Here is a 21,329-nt window from a genome sequence, read left to right on the forward strand (position 1 = left end):
ATTATAAAAGCTACACACATGTTTATTACAATGTGATTGATTATACAGTATGTGTTATAGAAATTATTCCAAATTTTTCAGATTTAAGATTAGATATTACTTGCAAAAAATCTAAAAAATTAGCCATTAACAGAATATATTTTTATTTGAACTCAATAATTTAATTTATGACTTTAAAATTGAAATGTGCATTTAAATGAGAATAGAATAATACAATAACATTAATGATATATGACGAATTCAAATATTTTACAAATAATCAAAAGAAATTTAAGAATAAAAGTCCAAAATAATATGAAAAATTAACAGAATACTACATTCTATACCCCTTAATGTCTCCACCTAGTTGTGATGGGGAGACTTGGTAATCTGTGCTGTAATATTTCAGTGGGATATTTCTCTAACTTTAGAGCTATGACTGGGTCCAACTAAAAGGACACTTGCCAATGCCAATTTGAAAGACTTGTACTGTACCTGAGTGGAATAATGGGTGCTAAAAACAATTCCCTTGGGGCACCAAGCAACAGCCCATTATAATTAGTCTTGCATCTGTATTGTAGGCTTTGCAGATACTGACTTTACATTTCCTCTATTTTTATACCTGTACATGGATACTGCTGACTGATTTTCATATTACATGTGAGAAGTCTGTTGGGAGTTCCTCAATGGGTTCGGAGGATTTAATTGATATTCTATCTTCCACTCTTTCAGGAGTGTTGGTAGAATCAGCAGGATGCTGAAGAGGATAACCTTGTCATATCTATTTTCAAGATCTCCATTGATTCTGGTCCTTCTTCCAAAACTGCTAAGCCGAAGTGGTGGGTATGGTGTCTTTGGAGGCCCGTCACCATTGCCATCTCTATTTCTTATGGCAATATATATTTGACCAGAATGGGTCTCAACCTGTTCCTTGAAGTCTGGTGGACTCCAATCAAGAAATGCAAAGTGGAGAAGACAACAGAGGACAGTAAATGAGATGTCTTTGGATACCTCTGCCACCTCTTCTTCCCTATCATTTCTGAGAATGGCAGTCTATGGTTGGAGGAATATCTAAGTGTTTGGGCTTCAATCCTGAGTATACTGTCTTTCTCCAGTGGACCTAAAACCAAAGCATCCAAAAGTGTCTATAGAACCAAAGAATGTTGATGATGCATAACTATGGGCTACCTGAACATTTGTATCTCTCCTGATTTGTCAAATCAGATTCAGGATTTTCTCTTAGATAAGATCAACAAATCTGAAAGTCTGGATTTTCAGATTTAGTTTCTTAGCTTTGTTTCTTGTAACTTTTTCTTAGCATCATTGAGATTGGCTTGCTTCTCTTTGAGAAGTGTTACTTGGCATATGGAATGGTCTTTGCTTGTGGGAAGTTCCTTTAACTGTTGTCAGGGTTTACTCTCTGCCCAAGATGGTGAAAGTATTGATGATGACCCCAGGCAAGAAACATAAAATCCTCCTCAGATTCTTAAAATACTGGAAACTCAGGTCTAGCAACTAACTACTGTAAATTTCTGGATAGACTTTTTGGCCCTTATGATTATTGCCTAGTTTTGTGACTGACTATAATGGCCAAATATTCCTTAATTAAGTTGCTTGAAGATTTGAGTCTCAGACCTTTTTTGGAATTCATCAGGGTTTCTTTTAAGATCCTTGGTGGACACTCAGATTCTCCATCAGCAACTTCTGATTCTAACAACTGGCCAATTATTGCTTCATTGTAATCTATGTAGCTCCCTCCAAGAATATGCAATATAAGAACTATAAAATTAATCTCCAACATTGTGGGACAACTTTTGCAATGTTGAGTCACCATGTAGTGAAGAGAACATTGATACAGGGGTCATGGATGTTTAAGAGTCTTGTTTAATTTAGATGCTATTCTTTACTATTACTCATTTGGCCAGATCTGAGAACTTGCATTTTTGTTAGTAAATGGATTCAAGTATTTTCCAACTCTGATCTCAACAAAATATTTAGTTACTGTACAAATATTGGTTGACAAAGATGGTGTTAAGAAAATTTTAGTCTTTATCTATCAATCCAGCAGTTCCACCTGGTAAGGCTAAATCTGTAATAGTTTTCTGTCATTCGTCATCTTCCTCTCATAATTGGATATGATTCAAATGTACATAACAGTATCTGGAACATAAAGAAAATAAATCCAAAGGAGATTTTCTTCTGGATTTTTTGGTGGATACTTCTGTTCTAGTAATTTTTCTAGACCTCACTCTAGTTTCCTTTGATTTAAGTAGCAGTTATGGACAAGTGTGCAGATGATAAACCTTCTTTGCTTGATTAAACATACATTAATTTCATCATTACATTTACTTCTAGCATAAAAAGGGTGCTTTTTCAGATCCAAGGAGGATTAATTAACACTGTTTAAACAATACATGTCTTCTAGACTAGATTGCTTTACTTGTTGACTTAGTGCTGTGTCAGATATTGAGTTGGTTGTTGACTTTGTGCAGCAGCACATTCTCAAGTCCTACATTATTAGCTGTCCTAGTCAAGAAAAGATCGTTTATTATTTTGTTCCTTGATAGAACAAGAAGTTGAGCCTTTTGAGGTCCTCTACTCAGAAGTTATTCAACCAAACTAAGAAAACTGGTGAATGGGAGGTTTATTGTAAAAACCTCACCCAGTACTGAAGACTGGGTGAGATCTTTATAATAAACTTCCCAGAAGGGCAAGACCATAGAGGAAATTCTGCTCAAGCATTTCTAATGTTTCTAGTAGTTCTAGATGCATGAAGATTTTTAGCTAAGGAATCTCACTCTAATATTTTGGCAACGGAATATCCATTTGATCTTTTTGACGTATGTACGTTTTAGATTTCTTTCGTAAGATTGTGATAAATTAACGACCCTTTCATTGACATGTGTTAGCAGATTAGGGTCTTGTTCGTACAGATCATTTTCCATTTTTATAAGCTTACATAAAAAAGCGTATGTTCTACGTCTTGCTTGCCTAATAACCCTAATCTGCTAACACATGTCAATGAAAGGGTCGTTAATTTATCACAATCTTACGAAAGAAATCTAAAATGTACATACGTCAAAAAATCTCACTCTAAACAGGATTTATTGATTCTTCTGAGAAGTCCTCAGCTTCAGCTTGGAAAACTATTCTGTTTATTTGAGGATCATTTCCCAAGCTCCAGAATCAGTGATGCTTGTGAGTTTCTGGCACTTAGTAAGTCTTTATTCAGAACCAGTAGGGAATCTTGGGCTTTGGCTAGATCATTTCTAGACAAAAAGCCAGATTATAGCCAATTTAATTATAAAATGAATCACACAATTATTGATCATGATAGTGTAATTAGTCATAAGAAATTTAAATAAAATAAATAAATTTTCAACAATTTCTTTTTAAGTATAAATAAAATGCTTTAACTAAAGTTTCAATAAATACTATAAATGTAACTGAGAATTACAAAATACAATCTGTAACTAAAATCGTTATCTTATAAATGTTAAATCTGAAAAATATTTATAAACTTTACAAATATTTTTATAAAATATTTGTAAAGTTGTAAAGTTGTTGTTTACAAATATTTTTATAAAACATTTTCAAAGAAAAATGTTTTATTTACTAAAAATATCTATTATAATAAAATTTCTTACTTGTAGAAACTGATTGAGTATAGTTAGATGTATCATTATTTGCATAGTTACTTTGAAGTCTTTGCTGAAAGTAAAAGTTTTTATTAGGAGATTTTTTTAAAACTTAAAGAATTTAGTATTTAAAAAATTTTCAATATACCTGAGAGGGAAAATTTAAAGATTTCAGAGCATCCGTAGATATCACAGGCTTTAATCCAACTAAAATTAATTTTTTAATATTAATTAAAAAATTATAACTGTATAATTTAAATAGTTAATTACATTTATTATGCTAAATGTTAAATATAATTATATATAATATAATATAATAGCAATTATTTCTTACAATGAAAATTATCTAAGTACTATAAGATTGAATAAAAATTAATGAAGAGAGAAAATTAACATAAATCAAACTAGGTGCAAAATCAAAATATAAGTTCAAAAATTTTAATGTTCTGTAGATTAAACTATAACATTTTCTGTTATTTTTTGTAATCATCTTCAGGTTAAACATTTAAATCCTAAAATTATAGAACATTATGGCATGACTCAAACCATTCATGAATATTTTAAAGCTTACATGATGTATTTAAGAATTTTATTATTATTCCAAGATTTCATCTTAAAAATATTTGTTTATATTATTTTTTGTATCAATTTCAAATATTGTTGTTATCATATATGATTAGTATGAAGAAACTTACATAAGAAACAAATCTGCAACATTGAAGATTTAATTATACAGTCGACCCCCCTATAAGATAGAGATACGTTCCATTCTCTAGGAATCCGCTTTCTTACGAANTACTGTATTATCACTGGGTAACATGAACTTAAAATTTTGTTATTTTTTTTAGGATAAATATCAGCTTTTGCTAAACCACCATCAGCTTTCATTGAAAGTAACATCAAATTTTTTCTTCTTTCAATTGTTAAATTGAATTATGTTTAAATTTCAAAAATATGTTTATAATTGTAAATTGAGAGTAAATTTCCTTGTTTGAATTTTACCATAATAAAAAATAAACATACTAATGAAAATCAAAATATTTGATTACAAGAATGCAGTTGGGAATAAATATATAAATAATTGTCTGGAAGACTGAGTAGAAGAATGCCATATTTCTACTATGAAAACTTTGATTCAAATTTTCATCTGGAGTAACATTAATCATCTTTGGAATTCTCTTTTTTGTATTACATGAAAACAATGTATATTTAATTGATATGTATATGTTACTTCACATATTATTTTTCAATTTTTGCCTAAATTTTTTAAATACAAGTAAAGTTTAAAACACTTTATCTAAACTTTTAAAATTGGTGTTTGTCTACATAATTTAAAAATATTTTGCCAATGTAGAATTTCAAGTTAGTAAAAGCTTTAAAAATTGTATAAAGGTTTTAAACTGTATCATTGTTTCAGATGAAACTGTCCATTTACTATGATATTGTAATCACTTATTACCATCATCAAGTTTGCTCTAATAAAGTTTCATTTGATTCAGTCCTTGGTGTGTAACTTTTTGTCAATGAGTGTATATTTAAATTCTATTTTAAAACAACAAATATATGCTTACCTTCATCTAAACTTTTGGTAAATTTTTCCATTTCTGAAACACTTTTTAAAGTTGGACCATGGCGTTTTGATCTTGGTGGTGCAACTGGAAACATATCCATATCATCCATGGAACGTCTTTCGGGTTTCTTAATTATTTGATACGACTGTTTTGAACTTTCACTTAAATTATTAGACTTATTTTCAATTATTTTGTGTTTTTCATTTAAATTTCTTGTTTGGTTTTCATCATCATTTAATTTCTTTTCTAATTTGATTGACATATCTGTAGATAATTTATTTTTGCGATATTTTGTGTTCCTTAAAACTGCAAACACACTTGCATCTGATGTCGAGTGTTTTAATTTATATAATTTACTTTTAAAATTATCTGCTGATTCTTGTTTTTCTACTTGTGGAATATTAAATTGATTACAATCAATATTTTCATAAACTGAATAAAGTTTTTTAGAATCTTGAGTAAATTTAGAAGATTCAAAATCTGAAATCTTATCATTATTTTCTTTCACACTTTCATTTGCTGTTCTCGAACTTAAATGATTAATATTTGGTAATGTTGTGGATTTAGATAATTGGTTTACATTTGATTCAACATTATGAATATCATTAATTTTTCTATTGATATAATTTGATTTATCTGGACAATTTACTTCAGAATTATACAAATGACAGTCTGTAATGTCTTGTTTCAATTTTCTACGAGGTGGAGCAGATGGCTGAATCTTCTGAGAAGTTTCTGATGATAAACAAGTAGACTTTTCTGTAACAGAGGTTTCAGGTTTTGAAGATTTAAATGGACGATTTGTCAATACATTCAAAATACTATTCAGTTCACAAACAACTTTATTCACAGATGTTTCTTTAAATCTAGTAAAATCGGATACTGAATTTTTCACATTAAACTGTTTTGGGAAGATATTTGAAGATGATTTTGATTTAGTTATTTGTTTATCTGATGTTAATGATCTAGGTTTTGGCTGAGGTTTTTCTTTACATTCTGCAGACTTTTCTTGAAATAATTCAAAATTCTTCTGTTGTTTTAATATATCTTTATTAGATGCAAACTTCTTATCTAAATTACTATTGTCAAATTGACTATCATTGCTCTTTTGAGGCCATATTGTTTCATAACCTTTAAGTTTTTTTGGAGGATTTACTTTTTTATATTCCTTTAATTTTCCTTTAAAATCTGAGGAAAGAACTCCTTTCTCCTCTTTAACATTTTGTTCAGTATTATTTGCCATTTGTTGTTCATTTGCAAAAGACTGCCGAGATGTGAGGTCAATTATTGCACCTCTTGGATGTTGCTGTAAGGAATTTTCAATTTGTTCAATATTTTTTTTCGTTGTTGGATTTACATTCATATATAAATCAGTTTTTTCTTCATTTAGATTGTACAATATTGATTTTTTCAAATCTTTAGTTTCTATAAGAGATCCATTTTTCATTTTAATTACATTTGCATATGCTGCCACATGCTCTTTATGATCTACATTTCCTGTACTACTTTTCATATTTAAATGCTGAGAGTTTTCATTTAAATACCAACTAGTACTATTTTTTGGTTTGTCATTTTTCTTTTTTGGTGGAAGGGGTGGTTGTTGATTAAGAAAAGAATCAAGATTTGATTCAGTCATATTTTGAGATAGATTACCGATATTTTCCTGCTGAGCTCTTACTATATTTTGACAAGACTGTAACTCTGAATCACTATTTACATCATTCATATTACTATTTTCAATGTCATTATCACTTTCTTTTTTGAAATACCATTTAGTTGTAGCTTCCAATTTATCAGTGGACATTTGTTTTTCATTATGATTAGCTTCTTGACAGGAATTAAAAGATATATTTTGAAGCTTGTTTTTATTTGCTTCTGGTAGATTAACAGCACTTGTTTGATATAATTTATTTGATTCTTTTCCCTTTGAACAATCAGATATCAAAGAACTTTGTTCATTATTATTATATTCTTTAATAGTACATTTTTCTTTTGAAATATTTTGTGTGAAATTATCTTTTTTGTTAGCATCTTTATATAAAAGTGAATTCTGTTCATACCACTGTGTTTGATTGATATTTTGTTCACCTGAAATAATGGAAGACATCAGAGAAGAAATATCCAAACATCCAACTTCAGCATTTTCTGAATTTCTTCTATTTATCTCAGTCATTGAGTTTTTGTCTAACTGTAAATGATCCTCAGAATTCAAAGAAAGATTTACATCTGAATATGGCTTTTTTGAATCATCATACCATTGAGATTTACTTTCATTAGCATTTGAGAATTGCTCACGAACTTCCATTGGTAAAGCAGTAGTTTCTGTGCCTTCATTATATTTATAAGCATTTAATTTACTATTGTGTATTTTTTTATGTTCTTCGTATGAAGGAGCATGAAATATTTTTGAAACTTTGTTAAACAATGTTGGTTTTAAAACTGTTTTCTCATTAGAATATAAAATATCAGATTTATTTGAATGGATGTGATGACTATGACTTCTAGAGAGTGGATGACTTTGTTTTTGTTTAGACTTACGAGTATTTTCATCAATTATTATAGGTTTTTCAAAAAGTGCTTTTAATTTTGCAATACTAGGTTTCTGAGCTACGGCAGATTTTTCATTTTCAGAAGATTGATTAGCGAAATCATCATATTCACAATTTTTAGATTCAAGGAAAGTATTGTTAGTATTATTGCAATTTTCTTTACCTTTTAAACTAGTTTCAACATCTTGTTTTTCATCAACACACTGAAAATTACTTATACAAATACTTGAACATCTTTCTTGTTTAAAATTTAAATGATCATGCTCAGGTTCAAATATTTTGCCAATGCGTCTTCCAGCAAGAATCTTTTTAAATTCTTCAGATTTCTTATTGATTCCTGAATTAGATAATTCTATTGTATAGTGTAGAGATTTTGAAAACTTTTCATTATTTTCATACTTATTTGTATTTTCATAATTCTCAGCATTGTTTTCATTTAATTTATTTTCAATACAATGATTAACATTTTGTTGATTTTGTAATGATTCACATTCATTACCTAATATTTCTTGACTACAAGTATCAATAAATTCTATTGCTTCTTCACTATCTTTTTGTTTTTTCATTAATGCTTCTTCTATGCCTCCTTTTTCATAATCAATTCTTTCTTTCAAATAATTTATCTTATAATCTATAGTTTGTTCAACAGTTTTAATTTCATTTATTAAATCACTATTCTTAGGATTTAATGAATCTAAATCATTATTGTTAACAGTTTCTAGTTTCTCTTGAATAAATTTGTCACTTCTGTCATTAAATGAAGGATGTATCATATTTTTTGTTTCAATCTCTTCCAATACATGATTGTTATTCTGGAAAATCTGATCAAATCTTAAAATTTCTTTACTATTATTGTTTGAAATTAAATTTTCTGAATTTTCAGAATTCTTTTCTTCCAGCAATCTTTCAATTTCAGAAAAAGATTGCTCACATTCTGTAACTAAACAAATATAGCGCTGTCTACTAGCTAATGCCAATTCACTTGTTAAATTATGCAATACAGTATCTTTTTCAAATATATTTACAGGATTTTGATCTGACATTTCATTAAAATATTCTTCAGTCATTTCATTATTGCCATCATTTGTGTTTTCTATTGTCTGAACTGTTTTTGATGATACATCTTTATTTGATTTAGCCTTATCATCTAATTTTTCAGTTGCTTGTCTGTTGTCATCATTAAGTATTTGAAGAAATATTTCTTCAATGTCATTAGTTTTATATGTCAAATTATTGCAGTTGTTTTCAGAAGATTTATCTTCCTTTTCGCATGGAATACAGAAAGATGGATTGATTTCAGTTTCTGTATTTGTAAAATTGTTTCTATTACTGTCTAATTCTGTTTCATTTGTATGGGAACCACATTCATTAATATTACTTGATGTATTTTTATTTTCATTTTGCTTTGAATCTACTAAAATTTTATCATCATTGTATGTTATAGTAGTTGAAACTGATAAATTATCTGTAAAGGTTTTACTTGGATTAAGAGGCAATGAAATTGTAAAATTTACATTCTGATCACAATTATAATCATTTATGCTATAATTTATATTGTTTGCTGTTTCATTTCCAACATCAAAACTTTCATAATTTGTATTTTCTAAGTCATCATTTGTAATTGTTGTATCAGATTCTTCACTCAAAGAACTTTCTATGGTTTCTTTCTTAAAATCTATAAATAAAATAAATTATTATTAATATTCAAAACATTTAAGGAACAATTATTTAATAATCTGAAAATGCTATTTAAATCTAATTTTATTCAGTTACTAATATTTGTTCATCTGAAGATTACTATTAAAAAACAATTTAAAAATAATGATAACTTTATTAAACATGTCTACTTATTATATATTCTATATAATACTATGAATGTCACTTTAATATTTTGATTTTTAAAAAATTTTTTCTACTTAAAAAGCATGTTTTGTTATTTATATACAATTGATACACAATTATTATGAACATGATGAATAGTCAGCAGTTTGTTTGGTACAGTAATACCTTGGTTTTTGTTGATTTTGGTTTCTGTTTTTGTCTATTTTTTTTTTTTTTTGCAAAAAATTTGTCTCGGATTTCATCAGCGTGCCCACGACTGCTAATTTTGCGAAAAGGGCAACTCATGTATTTTCCTGTTCAGTGTGGTGTTGTTTCTTCTTGTGTGAGCATTATTATCCCACACCTCTAGCCAAGCAATTCCATTGTTTCCCTTTCCTTTTTGCTTCATCATAGGACCAAAGAAAGTTTCCAGAGCCAGCAGTCCTTCGAAGAAGAAGGCCTGGAATACATTCGAAGTTGAAGAAGAAAATCATTGAAAAATACAAGAGTGACAAAGATTGCTTAAATCAGCCACTTTTGTATTCATTTTATATTAATTTCTTATTGTTTTTAGTATTAAACACTGTATTTATTCTCTATAAAATGTGTTTTTGGTATGTATTTTGGAGTGTCTAGAATGAATTAATTGGTTTTACATTAATTTATATGGAAATAATTGCTTTGATTTTCATCAGTTTCAAATTTTGCTGACTGTTTTTGGATGAATTATCAATGAAAACCGAGGTATCACTGTATTAATAAATTTATTGTATTTCTTGTCTGTGTAATAATCCAAAAATCTGAAAATAGAATGATGTAATAAAGCTAATTTAATATTCAATGATAAAGAAATTTGCCTATAAGTAGACAGTTAGGCTGCCATCTAATGATAAATTTAATAATTCAAAATAGATTTGATTTAAATTTACAATATTCTGGAAGAAAAAATTGATCATGAGCAGGACTTATATTGCAACTCCTACTTACTGTGAAGATGCATTGCCAGTTATATTTAATCAGTAAATTAGCTTTGTTATAGCACAATGAATAATTCAGCAATTCATTTGACATTAGTAATTAAATTGGGTTGATGTATATGTTATAATAATTCTATTGTATTCTTTGTACTGTATATGCAATAATCTAATATCAGAGAAACAAAATAATGATTGAAAAAGTAAAAGAACTAATTCAAACTTAAAGCAAAATAGAATTTTTATCTTTCACAATCATTATGACATATGATTGTAATACTGACAAAAATAATGTTAACATTAAAATCTTGGATTATGAAGTGGATACATATTCCAAAGCTTAAAGAAAATATTTACATTTTAAAAAGTAAAAATAATTTAAACAATAATCTTAATGTTAAAATGAATAATGGCTGAAAAGAAATTTTGTTAATAAATATTATGTTTACATTTTAACAAATAGAATTCTTTGCATTTTTAAAAATTCCAAAACCTCTCCTAAATAAATTTTGGATTTAAATTAAATATGTAGATCTATTTTTGACTATTTTAACTGATGCCACCTATTAATTTGTAAGAATGCATTGGATTGTTTGTCAAAACCTATTGATGGTACAATACATATATATCACCTTAAGGCATTTTTATAAAAATTATTAATAACCATAAAGTTTATCAAAAATATTGAGTTAAAAAAATATTGTAATAGTTTATAAACTACATGTTAAGATGAGGATAGCACAATGAAAATAAGTTAAGAGTGAAAATAAAGGGTTTGGAAAGTTTAAAACTTCAGAGGAAAAGAAGTTTGAACATTTTAAAGTAAATTATAATCAATTCATTTTATCTCTATGTCCTTACTCTTATAAATCTGTGTGTGTATCCTGTCTACTTAAATCTTGTTTATTAATAGAACAAAATTAAAGTCAAAACAAAATATCTTTATTTTTACCTATTTTCAGGCAAAAACAAAGATGTTTTGACTTTTAACCAAGATCTCCTCTATCTGCTAATCAGAAACTACACAGTATAAACAGTATAATAAGTTTTATTAATGAACAAGGTCCAAGTAGACAAGATACACATACAAATTATAATCAATTGAATATGAATTAAAGCCTTAAAAATTTTTCAACAGAAAATTTTTAAAATGAAGATAACAACTAAAAAATAATTTTTCTACAATTTTAATATTAAAAAAATAATAGATAATCACTATATAAATGATAAATTACCCATAGTATAATCTTGCTTTTTCATTTCAAAAGAATTTTCATTTTCTTCATTCATTGCTTCATGTGAATTTAAAATCTGAAAGAATTTTCAATTAAAACCTTGAGATTATTATTAATTTACTTATTTCAAAATATACCTCTGTGTCTTTTAGCAATGGATGGCCATTTTCATCTAAATTTTCATAAATATGATTATCAATTAACTCAAGTTGGTGTTCAAATAGTGCAGCTACTGCTCTATGTACTAAAATATATTGTTCCTTCAAAGAAAGAAAGAAAAGTTATTAATGGAATCAAAAAATATATCAAAATTTAAGAATATTGCTAATAAATTCATACCTTTGTTTGAACCATTGCAATCCTTTGTTTTCGCATTTTTGATATAATTTCATATAAATTAAAGAATTCAGTCAGCTTCTGTATGTAAATAAAAAAAATCATTTCAAAAGTATTCAAAAAGATATTCATTTGAATATGGTTAAATTTTACTTAATAATTATATTTTAAAATAAAATAAAAATTCAAAAATGGTTAAAAATTTAATAATTTCAAATATACAGTAGTTAGGGGCCATGGAAATCATATCACTTGCATTACACACCAAAAAGTATTCAAAAGTATGCATATAACCATCTTAAACCCAATAGTTAAGTATTAAAGCCAAATGATTGTTAGATTATATTAGGCTATTATTATTATTACTACTACTGTTAATTAAGTGTTAAGTAATTTGGCACTAGAGGTAGGCATTAGGTGCCATCTCTTGCTAAATTTAATAATTATAATTAAAAAATTTAATTATAATATTTTACCATAATAACTTATGAAAACTTATGTAGTACAAGAAGAAATGAAGACAACTATACCAAAAAATGCAATTTATTAGATATATTGCTCCACTGAACTTTCATAAATGTTATTTCTCATCATATTTCACCAATACTGTTAATGAGCACTGTTGCAAGAACTTTCCATTCACAGTTATGAAAGTAAAATAGCACATCTGCATTCACACAACCATTTATAAAAGTGTAGTCTGCCAACACATTTAGTGACTATGTATTCCACTAATGTTTGCATCAAGCAATCAAGAATCATTTTTTCTACACTTAGAAGAGAGTTTTTTGTCAGATTCATGCAGGTTAAATTTAAATTCATCTAAAAACATAACAGAATATCATAGAGCATGCAGATTGGAGTGTTGAAATTTAGTCCAAATAAGCCATTACTGATAAGTAAAAATGTCTGCACATTTTACTCATCAGTAACAACAACTTATGTGGAAGTTAGGCTTTCAAATCCATGTTGACAAACAATGTTGCTCAGTTCACTTGCTTTTACAACTCTACATGTTCTTGAAGACTAAAACATCTCAGCATCTTATCCTGGCACAGTATACTCACACATTTAACTCCTGATCCAGCTTTTATTTCAATTTTGTCATGTCCATCTCTCCTTTGCACAATAGCACAATTATTGATTGATGACAATGCAATATTTGTGCTATTTCATGAGAGGATAAACCTTCAGCATTCAAAATAACAATCAGACTTTTTATATGATAAAACTGTCAAAATTTTCAATAGACTTTGTCAGCCAATTAAAAGTGTTCTCATGCTTATGATGTTATATATGATGCAATTTTTCATCATACATGATTTCTTGGAGATCTGCAGTAAAATCATGCTTTAATTTAAAAAAATACACTGATCCCCATGTTTGTAAATAATTGGATCAACTAATCCTTCATGATCATCAAGTGCTCGAAATTTGGTTCCATTTCAAATGTTAAATTTGTAATTTGTTCCAAGACTATGTATTACTGCTGTTTTAAAAAATTTTCTGAAAAATTAGTGATTTTTTAAAATAAATATACTATGTACAGTACACTGCAATGGTTTATAGTGCCAAAAAAGTAATTTTACTTTAGCCAAAAGAAAAAAATAAACAAAACAGTAATATAATTTATGAGAGACATCATTTGTATGAGTGAGAGACGTGATCTTTTAGCATTGTGCATGCTCAAACATCCAGTTCACACAGGCACCAATTCCAGTTTACAATAGAACTTAATCTGCCATTTCCCAATAGGTCAAAACATTTCACAAAAGTTTAAATTTTAGTGCATAAACTGTCTACAGAAATGTTCCTAGAAAAATTCCTGATAGAAATTACTTGTTAGAAATTCTGTACAGAAATGTGGCATCAGATTGAGAAAGACAAGACATTCCTGGATAACATTATTTTCAGTGATGATTTAACCTTTCAACTCAATGATAAAGTGAACACATAGGATTTGGGGCTTTGAAAATCCACAATCATTTGAGGAATATGTTCTTTGCAGTTAAAAAATAAATGTGTTTTCTGCTTGTGACAAAAAGTGTTTAGCCCCTTCTTTTTCCATGAGAAAACTATTGACTATACTATGTATCTGAAAATGTTAGAAAATTTTCTCATTCCACAGTTAAACAACTATGACACCAAATGACACACACTTTCAGCAAGACAGTGCATCACTCCATTACTCATAAATATTCAGAATTTCCTCAAACATTTCTCAGATTGGTATTCATCAAGCAGAACTGATAGCATGGCCAACTTAGTTCCTAGATTTAACACATCTTGATTTTTTCTTCTAGGATTTCATTAACGGTCCAGTGTTTATTTCACCCTTGCATATAAATCTTGCTGATCTCAAAGCTTGAATCATCATTACAGTTACCAAAGAAACAATAGATATTGCTTCAAGTAAGGCAAGAAACTGAATTTAATTGGGATGTTTATTTTATCACCAATAAACTTCATATTTAATCAAAATTACTATTCAAAGTAGAACTTAATGTCTTTTTCTATTAGTTAATGACTCGACTGATTTTGTAAGTCTTCTGATTTGAAATAATATTCATATTCCTATTACAATCTTTTAGTTAATAATTTTTATGGATAGTAAACAGGTATGAAAAAATAATGAATTGGTCTTAGAAAGTACTCTTATGAATTACTATTCTGTTTTGCTTTACATGTCCACGCCAAGAATGTATAAATCTCATAAAGCTTGAATCATTATCTGTGAATCATGTATTGAACAAATTTATAATGAATCTAAACACAATAATGTAAAGTTTGGAAAAGTTGAGCAGTATAGAGAATATACAAAAAAATTAATTAAAATGAATGGAGTCTAATTTGAACTGTCAGCAAGTTATAAATGTAACACATTTAGATATTATTTCATGTTCAGTTTTTGATCTTCCTATGCTGTGGGCTTGTAACCTGTTACATGCCATTAAAAATTGTTCCACTTGTCACAGGTTATCAATCTATGTTATATACCATCATCTACTTTTTATTTAATTCTTTATGTTGTCATATTTAATAAAAGTAAATTTTATTGATAAAACTTAAATGATACAGGGCATGAAATATTGTTAAAATATTATTTTTCATAAAAGTTCTTAAAGAAAAATATTCATAAAAGTTTGGAAAGCCTTGGAATTTAGTTCAAAGCTTTCCAAATAATTATAATTATTAACAGGAAGTCATGAAGTAAGCTGAATAGTTGAGGTTCCAAAAGTATCTGTCTGCTATTCTGAGCAACCTGGGTTCATATTTAAACCAGCTCAAGAGTCCCAGAAATTTCTGATAGTTAATTTTGTTTGGATTTATCAGGCCCCATTTCTTATTTGCTGGTCCATTAGGGTATCAGCCAAACTTCTAGTGAACATCTCAATAGGCTCTTTTATTACAGAGGTTGCCAACTGTTGGTCTATGAGAAAATTTTGATAATCTGTGGAGAAATTTGGACATTGATTAACTCAAGGTTATGCAAAGTATTATGAAAGAAATGCAAAATGCTTGGTTGCTTATTCTCACTCATTGAGGTTTTTTATTTGAGTCAAAACCCAATACAAAATGACTTATCAATAAATAATAATGTCAATAAATCAATAAGTAATGTTGTGAGTGCAACTGTTGTCCTTTATGGAAAAGAGCAAAAGATCCATAAATTTATTTAAAACAAGCAGCAACAAATTTTACACTAATTTGTTGTAATTAAACAAGTGAATTTCATATTAATAAAGTGAACTAAAATGTAACTTTTGTGATCATTATTCTATAGACATTTATATCATTTTAAAAAATTTATGATAGTGGTCCATGGAATTAAAAATTGTAAGTTTAGTGGTCTGTGAGGTCAGAAAAGTTGATGATCATTATTTTATTGCCTCAGAATAGAAAGAAAAAAAGAAAAACCAATTAATTTTCCATCAACTAAGGTTTTTTGAAATCAATTTTACTTCTGTTTATGATTTTTGCAAAAACTTCTATTTCTTCAAATAATATCAATCATATAATATTATTTAATGATACTTTTGTAATTACCATAAAATAACTTTTTCTGTCATATTATTAACAATTCACAATTTTATGTTAAATTATGTTAAAAATTAAATAAAAGTTTATTAAAAATCAAAATTATTTTGTTAAAAATATTACTTACTCCCATTTTCATTAGTCTCCAAACATAATCTATTGAACAAATTGTTCCTGTTCGACCGCAGCCAGCACTAATAGTTAAATATAATGTATTAATTAATAAGAAACAAAAAAGATGTAAAATATAGAATATAGTTTATTCTTCATATAAAGATATGACAGATTTTTTTTATTTATGAATTTTAGTGTATATTAAACATATTAAGTAACATAAAAATATTATAAAATGATAAGAATTATGCTAAATAAAACAATAGTTTAGCATTTGGATTATAAAAATGTATTATATGTGCAATTATTGAAATAATTATGTAATTGGTTTATTTTTAATTCAATTTTATCAATAATACTGTGAATAATAATAATTGACGAATAACTGATATGAATATTTTTCAATAATTAAAATGAGATATTTTATGAAAAACTTATATATTTTAAAGCTATACATCCACCAAATTGGGCTAGAAATGACTATATTATCAGGCTAGAAATGACTATATTATCAGGCTAGAAATGACTATATTATCAGGCTAGAAATGACTATATTATCAGGCTATATTATACTATTGGGCTAGAAATGACTATATTATCAGGCTAGAAATGAAACAGCCGTTTCTAGCCCGATAATATTCAGCTTTGGTGGATGTATAGCTTTAAACGTATTGGGTGTAGTAAGGATGTTTGATTAATTATATATTTTAGGTTTATTTTCAGAAATATTTATTGTAAATTAAAATTTTAATTCATTGTAAATGGATTACTAAATTTTGATATAATTTCTAATCTAAATAACAACATAACAATAAAAAAGTATTTCTATTGTTCTCAGAAAAAATTTTGTCAACATATTTTAACACTAGCATTATGGATGAGTCAATCTGACCTTGTTCATATACTTTTTCTAGTAGTTTATTTACTATATATCTGATTGCCTTGAAATTTTATATGAGTTTTCATGATTTGGCACCTTTACCAATCAGTAAAAAATGTAACCAAATAACTTAAAAATAATCTGAGAAAAATGAATATAGATCTAAAATTACATTTTGACCATTTTCACCCCATTCATTATACATGTATTTTGTCATTTCTCTCTGATGACAGATAAGCCATTTTCAAAACTTTTTCTCCAGTCAAGTGGAACTGCTAATGAAAGGCAACATTCTAGTAGAAAATTTTATTTGTTGATGATTTGATGAAGTGTTGTGAAAACATGAAACTTTGGTTTAGCTCTTGATTTAAAAAATGCTTTGCATATCTCCAACATTCATTCAAAAATGAATCATAGAAATGATGCTTCTGAATCTGAAAGCAATGGAAATGAGTATGTTCCTGAGAAAAGTCCAGAGATAGAGATGAGACTAACTTAAATTCTTGCTGTTGCTGACCTGACTGACAACCATTTTATTGGCCAAAGTACTAGTCAGAGTACTTTCCACAACTAATTTTAAAATATAGTAAAATAAATTCTGTGTAATGTATTGAATTTTATTTATAAAATGTATTTTAGTAGAGTTCTTGTCATCTTGAACTAACAACAACAACACTTTTGATTAAGAAAATCTGAGCACATATTCATCAAACTAGTCAGTTATTTTTATCTATCTTTACTTAAATATGCATGCAAGTGCATAAGTAGTCAAAATGACTCCAATCATAAACAAAAATAAAGCATACACTTTGCATAATGACTTCTAATTGTTAACAGCATACAATAAATAATAATGTGTAATGATATAAATATATTAAGTCTTACTAAAAATAATAGATAAAAATGTATTTTTAATTATACAGGGTCATTGTAAATTTAATTAAACAGGGTAATTTCAATATCAAATATCTTGGATAATAATCAACTAATCTCTTTGATTGTTGTGTTGAACTGAGTAAAAATATTGAATTTTCCTTTTGGTCATTAAATATGCACAACAGCAATCCCTGAATTTATCTCAGTCAATATAATGGCAACCATGCAATAGAAAGCACATTTTGTGCTGTGGTATGTTAAATAATGCCACAACAATGCTATAACAAGCAATATCACTATCAACATACTTGTGATCAAGATGCACCTACAGACAAAACTATAATTCAATGATTTACTCAGTTCAAAGAAATTGAAAGTGTGTACATTAGGCAATTGCTAGACCAACCTCCTAGATCAAAAGAAAATGTGTATTTGAGACAACTATGTATGCCTAGCCCAAAGAAAGCCATAACTTGTTGCAGCTGGCAGCTTGGTATTCTTACAATGACCATACAAACTGTGCTTCAATTTTAATTGACAATAATGACAATTTCCAACAGTCAACTGGATCTATATTAAGAAAATATTCTATGCAAAGACAATTTGTGAACTACAACATATACACACGAGACAGAAACTGAAATAACTGAACACGCATAGTCTAGAGATCTTAATGACAGTCATGCAGAGATTGACTACTATTTAGATGTTTGTTGAGCAATGAGGAGTGCTCCCATTGAAACATAATAAGGCATGAAAAAACTTGAAAATTTTCTGTATCAATACTGAATACAATAAAATGCTTTAATTTTAATTAAATGTATTATTATTTAATTGTGAAATCCTGAACACCTTTTTCAGTGATCCTGTATTTTATAGCTTTATTAAATGATATTTCATTTTTTTAAATCTTTTTTTAATGTATTTATTCATTTGTTCTCATAAGTTTAAATTATTCTAACGATTACATCTTTAAAAACTATATTATTAAAGAACAGATAAATTTTTTACATAAATGTTCCTTTAATATAAGGTTTGTTATAAAATTACAAGTGTGTCTTAGATTTTGCAAAATCTGAATATAGAGAGATCAATTTTTAAATAGTATGATAGACTGAAATTTTTATTTTTAAAATTCTAGAAATAAAAATAATATGGACAATCTCTAAAATAAACTTCTTCAATTAAGTATTTTCAATTCTATTCATTAAGTAACTGAACAATAAAGAAAATATAAAATTATTATTTTTTAGAAAAGCAGATACGAATGTTATAATGCATACACCAAATATGAAATAGATGTAAAAACTTAATTAATTAAAATATTATGCAAGTAATGTTCTTAATACAAATAATTTATAACTAATCATTGAACTGCAATAAAAACTAATTTTGAAACACATGTTATAATAGTTATATAATAATATATCAAACATTGTTTAAATAATTAAATGCAGTTATGTAAACAATATTTATTATGTAAAAGAACTGTATTTAGTTTTCTGTAATACACAGCATAAAATTTTAAAAAGTTTATTAATATAATGCACATTAAATTTATTAAAAAATTCTATAAAATAGTAATTACAAATTTTTACATATAATGGATACTCAAACTTCATCAAAAATTATATTACAGTTGTTTTAATTAACTGAACAAATATTTTGTTGCAGATTTTCATTCAATTACCATAAGATAAAACATTGTAAATATAAATACCTGCAATGAACCAAAATTGGAACTGCTTCAGATGCTTGAAATTTTCTAACTAATTGAATAAGTTGTAAAATTGGTTCTACAGATACTGGTACACCATGATCTGGCCAAGTTGTATAATGAAACTGATATATTATTCGTTCTTTATTATTATTGTTGTTAATAGCTTTAAATGTTCTGACTAGAAAATCAGGGCAAATGTATTGTATTTTCAACTGAAAATTAAATATAAAGTATGTAGAAATGTAGAATATATTGAATTATGTAATGTTTATTAATAAATATTTTTCTGAATACTTACAACTTCAACAGTAATGTATCCATAACCTTTTTTTTCTTCTTCTGACCAATAACATTCACATTTTTGCTGAAACATATTCCATAATTTAAAATTTATTTCCATATAGATATTTAGTCGTGCAATAAAACAAGATATATACGTAACATGACTACATTTAATAAACTATTATATAAAGTAATAATTTGTTTTGATTCTATTTGGTATAAACAAAATTTTTAAAAAAATTGGCATTTATCAAAAATCCTTAATTAAATAGTAGATATGACAATAAGTTACCACCAAAATATCTTTCATTATTTATTATCAGATATATCATTAATATAAAGTGTTGAGACTTAGAAATTCATATAATGTCAGTGAATAATTACAGGTAAGAGGTGCACCAAGTTGTATGTATGATCTTGTGTGATCATACATACAACTTGGTGCAACTTGGTTCATTTCTTCCCGCCAAGAATGGCATTCTGCAGAATCAAAGTTTCTGTTATGTAATTTAAATAATGTAATTTGTTGGTTTTATCTTTATTTAATTCATAATAAAGTGTATTATGAAAACTAGAGGCCTGAATAATTCATTTAACATAAAGAATAACATTTTTTTAATATATAAATGTGTAAAATGTCATTATAGTTTTGGAAATAATGTTTCCAAAAAAGAAAAGAAACTTTGTATGAAAAAATTATCTAGAAGTTTTTGATTAGAGAACAACACTACAGTTCAGCTAAAATACAAATAAATTTTGGAACAGCTTAACAGACAATAAAAGAGTGTCACTAGGAGAGACTATATTAGATTATTCTATATGTGAACAATCATTAATTAAACAAAATGTAATAGTTGTTTTTTTATTTGTTAATTACATGCATATATATATATATATTTTTTTAAGAGAATGTATAACTACAAATTTCAAAAAAGTTTTGTTCTTATATAATAGCTCTGTTCTTTTTTAATGAAACTGATGAAATTACTTTTATTGTTATTTATTATTTAGAACAATTAGTGGTATTAATGTTAGTATAACTTTGTTCAATATTCTATAATTATTAAATTAATAAACACAGCTTCATTACAGTTTTATAACTAATAATGACAATTTTATTATTATTATAAACTAAAATGTAACATATTATATTTTAATCACAATGCTTTATTACAGATAATTAATAAATACTATTAGTATTTGTTATAGTAATTTAATAATTTTAATTCTAATATTTTATATAATAAGTAGTTTAAATATTCTTACTTTTGAAACAATAAAAATATATATATATATATATATATATATATACACGG

At 26.8% G+C, this 21,329-nt stretch overlaps 1 protein-coding gene across 1 annotated transcript; it reads right to left on the reverse strand.

Moving 5' to 3' along the window:
* Positions 1-3,551: 3,551 nt before the first annotated feature.
* Positions 3,552-20,146, reverse strand: LOC111633286 (putative uncharacterized protein DDB_G0282133). The gene is made up of 9 exons (XM_023377823.1): positions 20,030-20,146; positions 19,732-19,943; positions 16,269-16,335; positions 12,107-12,184; positions 11,905-12,027; positions 11,768-11,843; positions 5,189-9,412; positions 3,766-3,824; positions 3,552-3,690 (listed from the first exon to the last, which is right to left on the reverse strand). The coding sequence occupies exons 1-9, from the start codon at positions 20,129-20,131 to the stop codon at positions 3,595-3,597; spliced, it is 5,037 nt and encodes a 1,678-aa protein (XP_023233591.1). The 5' UTR covers positions 20,132-20,146; the 3' UTR covers positions 3,552-3,594.
* Positions 20,147-21,329: the final 1,183 nt, after the last annotated feature.

This window comes from Centruroides sculpturatus, unplaced genomic scaffold, assembly GCF_000671375.1.
Source record: "Centruroides sculpturatus isolate CEXI.00-Female unplaced genomic scaffold, Cexi_2.0 scaffold579, whole genome shotgun sequence".
In the NCBI taxonomy this organism is placed as follows: Eukaryota; Metazoa; Arthropoda; class Arachnida; order Scorpiones; family Buthidae; genus Centruroides; species Centruroides sculpturatus.